At 37.3% G+C, this 10,869-nt stretch overlaps 1 protein-coding gene across 1 annotated transcript in view; it reads left to right on the top strand.

Annotated features, from left to right (window-relative positions):
• The first annotated feature begins 10,647 nt into the window (after positions 1 to 10,647).
• The window catches only part of LOC117433802 (scavenger receptor cysteine-rich type 1 protein M130-like), a 153,402-nt gene continuing 153,180 nt past the window's right edge, over positions 10,648 to 10,869 (top strand). Inside the window, exon 1 of the mRNA XM_059008862.1 lies at positions 10,648 to 10,858. Within this exon, the coding sequence (XP_058864845.1) occupies positions 10,648 to 10,858 (211 nt within the window). The remainder of the gene's footprint in view (positions 10,859 to 10,869) is intronic.

Below are 10,869 nucleotides of genomic sequence, written 5' to 3'. Positions count from 1 at the left end.
AAAGTGTAGCGGGGCCCTCTGGTTTTCTCACTGCTGCTATTGTAGGCTTTAATAGTATTAGTTATACTGCCCCACTTCTATACTAATTCATAATCCATACATAACACAGAATACCTACTGAGTACAGGATCTGTAAATGCTGCCAAAACCACACTGTGTGTCAGAATAGGGCTCTAACTACAGCCAGCTATTCAGAAGCCTGCATGACACGAAACAAACTTTTTAATGAGGAGCAGCATGCCCCCTAGTGGCTCAAGCAGTAAAAGCTTTTTCACTGCAGAATCTCTTTGTTCAGTTTACTGCTGGTAGAATTATCAGCCTTCCTCCTCTGAAATGGCATCTCTCACAGAGGCGTCTGTCACATCCACATCACGTGGTGCTTGCAAGGGCTCTAACGCGTTTATATTTTTGCCAGTATAGAGAAATGCAAAAAAATTAAAAAGTCACTGATTACAAAGCAGTAAATAGAAAATACATAAAGTACCAGAGGTATTATTATTATTATTATTATTATTATTATTATTATTATTATTATTATTATTATTAATTTTATTTGGCAATGCAAGGTTACAGTGCTAATACAATATTTAAATTCAGTGTAGCTTACAGTAAGTGCAAATACAACTAGAATGCACTATGAGATAAGAAGAAACAATTTAGGATTAAGACCATTTGTATCTACAATGACCTAATTGTAGTGCAATAGTGCAAGGATAGTACATCAGCTGAGGATCCAGTAACATGGTGCTGAGGTCAGGCAAGTCCAGTGAAGCCTTTTGAAGGAAAAAGTGATCTCGGAATTCAGGCATGGACAGGTATTCCCGCGTTCCAGATTACTGACTGACAGTCAATTTCTTGAGACAGTATTTTCATTGTAATAAATCGAAAGGAAAGATGAAAAAAGAAATCAGGTAAAAATGCTGACATTGAAACCCCCCGAGTCTGGAGGCCGCAGCTACTACAGATTCAGCAGACTCTGCAGGCTCCCATCTTTTACAAAAGCACCCTCTCAAAAAGGCTTTGATGATTGCACAATAATCTCCAATACAACATAACTTGCCTTTACTGAAGCATCACTTTCAGTTTTTGCTTTACTGAACATGTTCCGCTGCAAATCAATACTTTTTAAAAATTCTGCAGCTTTATCTTTTTTTTTTCTTTCCTTCTAACTTACCATATTTTGTTTGTTTAGTTTCCTCACTTTCAATTCCTTTAAGACCTTACCGGTACATCCGAGTCCTTTAAGAATATTGCAAAGTCTAAACAATGCAAACATCCAGAAATGTATTTATTTATTCCGCAAACAATCTCTGAACTCATCGCCGTGGTGGGTCTCGTCTAAAATAACCTAGATGTGAACGAGGTTAGGGTTGCAAGAATTTTGACATCAAAAGCTTTGCAAAGCAAAGTACCACAACATCTCAATATATCAGGAGTGAGAGACAGAGAAAGTGAAGGAAAGCAGGGCAGGTGTGATACCACAGGGGCTGATATTAATCTGTTTAACAAAAAAAATCGCATTTTCATATTTTTATAAATATCTTCTTAAACAAGATTAACATCACCCTTATTTTTATTAAGTAACATTTAAAATCTAGATGTATTTTTTTTAAAGCCTAAATAATTGTTGTAAAAAAACAAAAATGCATGTTGAAAGAAAGTTTCCCTCATTTATCTGACTTTTTTTTTTTTTTTTTTACAAATACAAAATAAACGTAAAGAAGGTTTTTCCTGCTTCCTCTGGCAAGTGCTCTCAGCTGCAGCCGTTTCTTTCTTCAGTCTTGTCAGCAATGGGCCACATATGAAAATAATACATTTAAAGACTGAAACTTAACTCCCCTACATAGCAAATGCTCCACTACAAGTGCACAGTGTAATGAGAATCAACATCAAATGAATAAACTATCGATAGCTACATGCCACTGTTTCTGTTTCAAGTCGATGACTTCTGAATAGCTGGCTGTGGTTAGAGCCCTATTCTGACACACAGTGTGGTTTTGGCAGCATTTACAGATCCTGTACTCAGTAGGTATTCTGTGTTATGTACGGATTAGGAATTCATATAGAACTGAGGCAGTATAACTAATACTATTAAAGCCTACAATACCAGCAGTGAGAAAGCCAGACGGTGGTGCTACACTTTTCACAGTTGTTAACAGACTCACTTTGATCTTCTTATAGGTTAAGCGCCCCTTCGGACCTGCCTCCTCAGCTCTGCATTGTGAGGAGAGTTGTACAGGCCTTTCAGCCAATCAGAGAGCTTGGTTTGCCAAAGCAATGTTATAATGGCACAGTATACCACTGGTAAATGCATTGGTTTTTGGAACATTACTGTATGTATGATAGTTAATATTATACATGGTAAATGTCCTATTGGGAAATTGAGGTGTAGCTTGTTACCATTAAAAATACAGTTCCCCATTGCTTTTCATTCATAGTTAAATGATTCCTGTTATAATATTTGTATAAGGCTCTACAGGATCTTAATGAGCATTAAAGCACTCCATATACATCACCCAGCGCTGTACCTTCATGAGAACTAAAAGATCCCATTCTCAGCTCTCTGCATCTTGTCAAGCACTAATACTCTCAATACACTGTCTCCCTGTGCTGTTACCCTGTGCAGCAGTTATCAGCAGCTTCAGCACACAGACGACCACAGCTTCACGTCACACAGCTGCTTGTCTTTCAGATTCTGTACAAACCACAGAGTCGGCGCAGCTCTTGGTCTCGGGCTGGTGTGAAGATGAGAGCTGTAAGCTCCCAATCTGTAGTGACAAGATCTAAGGAGAGGGGACTTACAGAACCTCAGAATTGAACAACGAAGTATAAAATTCTGCTGTGTTGGCTGGTGCTATTTAAAGTTATTTGCTTATTAACTATTATTTTATTATTTTTCTTTAAAGAAAAAAATGCTTACTTTCATGTTTTATACACAGTTGTATGTTAAATTGATGTCTGCAATCGCTGTTCCCCTAGTACATTAAAGCCTCTTTCACACTGGCATGCTCTGTCCGGGTTGTGACCTGGTGTCACGCGGGTGGGCTACGTGATTTCACACTGGTTTTTGTAGAAGCAGGGTCGACCTGGGTGACAGAAGCAAGTAAATGCACGCACGCAATGCCCAAGAAGCAGCTTCCATCCAAGCTTCTCTGGATTGACTCGTCGACCCAAATGTTCATCCCTGCTGCAATCTGGCTCATGGGGTGTCTCAATCAACAAAGATATTGCTCAACAGAATAAACAGAAATGTTGCTTGCGGAAGTGAAACCTTCACGCAGGCGTGGCTGTTTGTTGCTTCGTCAGCTTACGAACAGCCATCATGCATTTTGTCTCGCTCAGTCCGGGTCAAAGTGTGTCGACCCACATCCTGAGGTGGGTCACTGCCGACCCAGGGTTCGTGGTATTGTGACCCGTGTAGCCAGAACCCAGGTTGGGACCCGGGTAGGAGCGTTAGTGTGAAAGGGGCTTGTACCTTCATTTTTTCCTCCAAACAGCATACCTGCCTCTATACTTACCACCAGTCCTGACCCCAGCCTCACCCCCCATTTCCACCAACAGGGACAGTCGCCTGGAGTTCTGCAGCCAACTGCGCTCCACTAAGGGAGGATGCCTTTCTGGCCACCACTGCTCCCCCCATTATACAAAGGGCTCTCCACAGCTCAGACCTACTGCTCAGGCCGTCTTAATGTCAGCAAGGAGGGGACATTTTTAAAATTACCTTTTCTTAAAAATATTTAAAATGGGCATTATCAAAGAGGTACTCATCCAATAGGAGTGGGTCAAAGAAACCAATGTGAGGGTCCCCCTTAGCTTTATGAGCATAATAACTAGGCTCATATTTGACTTTAGAATGGTTTGGGGGCCACTAGACCTCAGTTTTGCCATTACTTTAATGCTGTTTGATTCAACTGACCTTATAGTAACCATATCCTGCCCACACGTGGCAGAAAAGGGGGTTTGTACCACTATTTTATTTATAATGTTGTCCAGCAACACCACTGGAATTCAAAACCCCAAAATATTTCAGTTAAAGAAACAGCACAGCAGCACACTAACACTTATTACAAGAATGCCTTCGAATTAATTGACTTGTGAGCTTGTTTGTATGGAATCGTGATGTAGCACCCCCCCTGCTGGCAGGTGCAGTACATCACACTTTCAGGTTCATTTACAGTGCTGGTAAACAATGGAGTCCGAAGTGTGTATTGTAGGGCGGAAATGCCAGTGGGACAGTTTTATTAGAATTCACAGGGTTAGGCCACTGGCCCTTTAAGAAAGAAAAAACTGATTTAATTGGTTTTATGTTTGGCCTAAATAACCTGGTGTGTATCTTACATGTTGAAAGCATCCTACAGTACAGGCATGTCTGCAAATGCAATACAGCTTTTGATCCCGCCCCGGCCCTGTACAGACAAGGCTCTGCTGTGTGACGGACAGGGCATAGAGAAGTAGGGATACAGAATTGGGTATTACAACGGCTTCATAGACTTAGCACTGCTGTGGAAATCCTAGCTTTCAATCACACAAAAACAGAAGACATCCCAGAAGAGATACGCAATGCAAGAGTATTGAAAACCAGGCCTTTAGGCAGAGTGAAGCCTGGCTGGGGTCCGAACCCAGAGCTCAGAGATAACTACTAAGTTCCTTGCTCTTTGCACACAGATTTCTCAAGCTTTTCACAAATTAAAAAAAATATATGTTTTTTTTTTTTTTTTCTAACTTTCAGATCTCTCCCCCTTTCTTCCGTATCGTGTGTTTCATCACCTCTGGGCGGTCTGGGAGGAAACAGTGATGTATTAGCGATATATATATATGGATAGAACTGAAAAGAGCCCTCTGATTTGTCAACACACCTGTTTGAAATCTTCCTGTTTTCTGTCTCAAAAAGGTCATGCTGAGTGTGATTGGTGGGGTGGGGGGGCTGTGTTTCTGCTGGTGTTGTGGGGCGTTGAGCACCCTCTCAGTTGCTGTGTTGGCTCAGGGGGGTAAGCACAGGTCTTGACTTCGCTCAGAGGAGGGTTCATCTGTCCTGATAACAATGGAGAGCTGCATGCCCATCTTCTGTCTCACTGTCCTGCTTCTGCACTCACCAGCCAGTAAGTTCCACGCTGTTATTTCTTTATAGCTTTTTAATGAAGTCGGTTATTTATTCTGAGACAGGGAGTCCTTTTCAGCGGTCCAGGGACTGAGTGACTTGGTGGGTAGAACTGCCCATTAGGATGCTTTCCTTTCAAGGCTGTTTTTATTGATTGATTAATTGAGTTTGTTAACTGGGATAGAACTGTAGAGGTATAGATTCTGGAGGCTGGGTTCCACCTGCAAACCTGCCTAAACCCAGCCTAGTTGAGGGGATACTGGTGTTCAGGTGGACACAGTAACTTCACTGTAAAGAAAGTCCCTGCTCAAGCACAGTGTATTTCCAGCTGTGTTGCATTGCAGAAATAACACTTCATGGTGCCACGGCTGTGTCTGCTGGTGAGCCTGCAATTTCACAAAGATGTAACTTCTAGATTATAGTGTGTTAATCTACCAGAATAGTCAGGCAGTGCTGCTGTTGAACTGAAGAACAAGTTGTACTGCAGCAGCTTTACATAGTAAAGTGTTAAAAATTGAATTGCAACATTGAGACCAAATTGTTTAAGCTGAATTGTATCTGATGTCCTTGTAATTGAAGTGGTCTATTATTAAGTTTTATTTATTATTATTATTATTATTATTATTATTATTATTATTATTATTATTATTATTATTATTATTATTATACATGGTGGATGATCATTTTATTATAAACTTCAGTGTTTTACAGTCTTATTATTCACGGTGCTGGCGCACGACCCGTCTACATTATGTCTTATGTTGTTCATTTGTATATCTTGTATTGCTGCAATTTTCTCACTGCTTCTTCCTCAAATTGTCGCTTTTGTGTATTGATTTGTTTTGTTGATGGAGTTGCATCCCAGTGAGATTTGTCTGATTGGTAACATTTTGAAATCAATCAAAAGCGTGTGATCAGATACAGTACTGGAGCGTGAAAAAAATGTCCAATTTTATTGTACAGGATCTTACACATCCATCTAATTACGTAATTCTCTCTTTCAAATCTGGCATGTGTAATGTGCAGTGTAATCTTGCGTGCTTGTATATCAGTGATCTCTGTGCTGCTGGTTTTATTCACCCAGGTGCAGATGTTGGGTTTATTTCTAGCAGAGAGCTGTGTCAGGGTTCTTAATCATCAATGTGGAAGAATGATATTTGAAATGTACAGGAAAATGTTAAAATGATTTAACAAAAAAATATTTAAACACTACACTGCCTTGGAAAAACATACTGATCTTGATACTAAATAGTCCTGGGGCTAGGATGGGTCTATGAGATCTCTATGTCATTTTCTACATGATGTTTCATTGTATTAGTATAGTATAAAAGATTCCTGGAGATCGGTCAATTTATCAAATAACCAAGTCCATGGGTGAATGTATAAAAGAGCAAATAATATATTATATGTACACATGTTAATGAGTGTATTATGAATAATAATAATAATAATAATAATAATAATAATAATAATAATAATAATAATAATAAAAGGTAGCCTACATTTCTTACTTTACTGAATGAAAAAACTAAACAAAAAAAGACAAATGCAAGCTCATTTCTAAATGTCATCTTATATTTTATTAATTTTTAAATTTTTTTTATTTGAATTTTGTTTTTGAATTTGAATTTTTGGCAGATGGTAAGTGAAATTGCCGCTGACTGTAATCGAGTGTAAAAAATTGCAATCAATTGCCATAATTGCGATTCTTCTATGGTCCTAACCCTAACCCTAACCCTAACACTATGTTAAGGAAGATGTGTTTGTGTTAGAATTAATTTCTCTCAGAAATTCTGGCCCGCCTTTCAACATCTATACCGATTATCTTTATGACAATTCACAGCAATAATAATAATAATAATGATAATAATAATAATAATAATAATAATTATTATTATTATTAAAAAGAAAAAAAATAGTTTAAAATAACGTGCACGAGCAATAGCCAGGTGTCTTTGTTAATCGAGCTCGAGGAATGCATTCTATTTTAATCGTAACTGCACGATTCTGCATTTGTAATATGTGAACTCAACCTTATTCAATCATTTACAGATGAAATCTGTTGTGGATCTGTAAAACTGCATTTACATTTTAGGATTTTTATACATATGTATCTGTTCCAGTACCATATGTGCTATTATTATTATTATTATTATTATTATTATTATTATTATTATTCATAATACACTCATTAACATGTGTATATATATAATATATTATTTGCTACTTTTATATATTTAGCCATGAACTTGGTTATTTGATAAATTGACCGATCACCAGGTATCGTTTATACTACATCAAGACAATGAAACATCATGTAGAAAATGACACAGTGTTCTAATAGACCCACCTTAGCCCCATTTTGTATCAAGATTATAAGAACCCTGACACAGCCCTCTGCTAGAAATAAACCCAACATCTGCACCTGGGTGAATAAAACCAGCTTGTGTGCTTGTATATCAGATCACTGATATACAAGCACACAAGATTACACTGCACATTACAATATAGCTGAATATTTTCAACTGACTTTAGATGTGACTATGCAAAAAAAAACAAAAAAAAAACAAAAAAAAAAAAAACAATGCAACACATATAAATGTATTACGAATTATTTTAATGATTTTTAATTGTGTCCGCATACTTACTAGCAAGGTGCAAACCACTGATTTTAGGATTTGGCTATCCCGGTCTCGTGCTGTGTTGAAATGCACAGTGTTATTACAATATTTATTGTCATGCTGAAAAAGAGTATATCTATATATATATATATACACACACACACCTACACACACACACACACACACACACACACACACACACACACACACATATACAGTGTTGTTAAACATTTTAAATAAATCTGGAAATTACAAGCGCATATTTTATTTCATTTATTTGTTTCATTTCATTTATATAGCACCTTAGGTCATAGCCCCCAAGGTACAGAAAACATAATACACACAGCATAATAAAACAATAAAATAGCATTAAAAAGACTATAATAAAAAGTAAATAATTTCCAATTATGTATAAAAAAACAACACAGTTATAATGGATAATAATAATAATAATAATAATAATAATAATAATAATAATAATAATAATAATAATAATAATAAAAGGCTTGTGTATACCAACCGGTATTGTTTATTATTTATACCTCTTCAGCCTCACGCCCATGAGTTCTCCAAAAGCATATTAATATATATATATATATATATATATATATATATATATATATATATATATATATATATATATATATATATATATATATACACACACACACATTCGCCTAAACATAATGAAGAATGTATGTATGTTTTCGGAGTATAACACGCACCCTTTTACATAGTTCATATTATTGAAGATGGTGATCCGCAGAGATGCCAAGGCTGGATGATCTCAAATAATGTATGTATGTAATGTATATGTAATGCTGAAGGTTCACGGTGAGATGACAAAATCAGGAAGACAGTTTTAAAACCAGAGAACTGCGCTGTTATGTAACATTAAGCCAATTACAGATACTGTATCAATCAATCAGTACTGATGTCCTACGCAGGAGATATAAAGTTCTAAGTAGGAGTTAAAAAGTCCTACGCAGCAGATATAAAGTCCTACGCAGCAGATATAAAGTCCTACGCAGGAGATATTTTTGTTGTTGTTTTTTTTTTTTTAATTAACATTAGGACTTTCCGTACAAAGTGAACCTTGCTTTATATTAGAGTATTATGTCGTATTTTAATTATGGTATATATATATAGTACCATTCGTAAAGGGGTTCAAATACAGTTCATCAATCAAGTACAAAGGATGGACTTCAAATATTCATGAAACAGTGTGCAGTTTATTTAAACTACAGTAATATGCCCCGGTGTTAACTAAATATTGTGTGTATGCATTCAGTATAAATGCAGGAGGCTGTGTGGTCCAGTGGTTAAAGAAAAGGGCTTGTAACCAGGAGGTCCCCAGTTCAAATCCCACTTCAGCCACTGACTCATTGTGTGACCCTGAGCAAGTCACTTAACCTCCTTGTGCTCCGTCTTTCGGGTGAGATGTAGTTGTAAGTGATTCTGCAGCTGATGCATAGTTCACACACCCTAGTCTCTGTAAGTCGCCTTGGATAAAAGCGTCTGCTAAATAAACAAATAATAATAAATAGGTATTTCAATTTAGTTCACAATTAAACATACCTTGTATTAAAGCGGGCATTGTCACTTTCAAAATTGATCATTTTCTCTTGAGTTATTATGCAACAAATGTTCCTAAATATTGAAATGATTACCTGAAAAACAGAATGCTAAATTGCAGAATATTTCGTTTTTTATGTCCACCTTTTAAACACATTCTATTACACGGCAATGGGTACATTTCTTGAAAATTGTGAAATCTGTGATAACCGTGAAAAGACCAGCCTCAGTCGTGGACGATCGTTGGTATGTTTCAACCGTCGAAGGCACGAAAAGCTGAGCTCAGCAGTAGACACCAGGATAGTAAGGTTCCTATATGATATAATTAGCGCCTTGCTTTTATTTAGGATGCAGAGTGTAACTGCAACTAAACATGGTGTGCTACACATGCACCCTTTTTCCAAACTGTGCACGTGTTTCTTTTGTCAAAAAGTGAGGCGTCCTGGGCTCCAGGCTCCAGGGCTCCTTTTCCATAAATTGCCATTCTGCTAGAATTATTATTATTATTATTATTATTATTATTATTATTATTATTATTATTATTATTATTATTATGGGTAAGCATTTATATAAATACTTAATATTGTTTTCATACCACCCTGTCAGGGAAAATAGGACAAGCACTTCGCACCATCATATACTGGATCCAGTATAATCTTTAGAAAAATGACAGGCAGGAACACAAAATAACTTCGTAACAAGGGCCAAAAACAGGGTTCAGAAAATCCACCACTATGGGAAATGAATGGGGACAGAACTCCAAGATAACTACAAATCCAGTCAAATTCTAACCACCATAGAAAATTAAGTCAACAAAGACTATCTCGATGCCGAGTACTATAGCTGGGGCATTACAGTTTTTTTTTTTTCTCCAGATCGGCTGAAAGATTATAATTCGCAATGGCATTGTACACATGTTTACATTTTGACCCCCTTAACTTTTAAAATACTAATCCTATTAAAAGACTGTTTATAGATTTTAAGAGACAATGTCACAACGTTTTTATATTCTGAAGGACACTACTTTACCCCCTACCATTACCAAGGCATTAATAATCGCAAATCATAGTTTAACACAGAAACAAAGTTGGAACCATAACTATGGCAGCACGATCATCAGAAATATTCAGGGTTCTACCACCGGTTTGACTACTGGTAATAAAATGTGAATGACACTTAATCCAAAATATGAATGATGCTTGATACCAAAATCTGTTGACATCAATGCATCACTTTCTTCTCTTTAAAGGAGGTGATGATCTGAGGCTGGTGAATGGAGGCAGTCCCTGTGCTGGGAGAGTGGAGATTCTTCATGAGGGACAGTGGGGGACAGTTTGTAAGGATAGGTGGGATATGACGGATGCAGGGGTTGTGTGTAAACAGCTGGGCTGCGGATCGGCTGTATCAGCACCAGGCGGGGCTCACTTCGGAGAGGGTTCTGGACCAATCTGGCTGGATGATGTTTCCTGCATCAGTTCTGATTCAGCTCTGCGGGACTGTAGCTCTAATGGGTGGGGAAAGCATGACTGTGGTCACCATTTAGACGCTGGAGTGATCTGTTCAGGTAGGAATCAG

Source organism: Acipenser ruthenus, chromosome 38, assembly GCF_902713425.1.
Source record: "Acipenser ruthenus chromosome 38, fAciRut3.2 maternal haplotype, whole genome shotgun sequence".
NCBI lineage: Eukaryota > Metazoa > Chordata > Actinopteri > Acipenseriformes > Acipenseridae > Acipenser > Acipenser ruthenus.
This window is presented reverse-complemented; position numbering and strand designations above follow the sequence as displayed.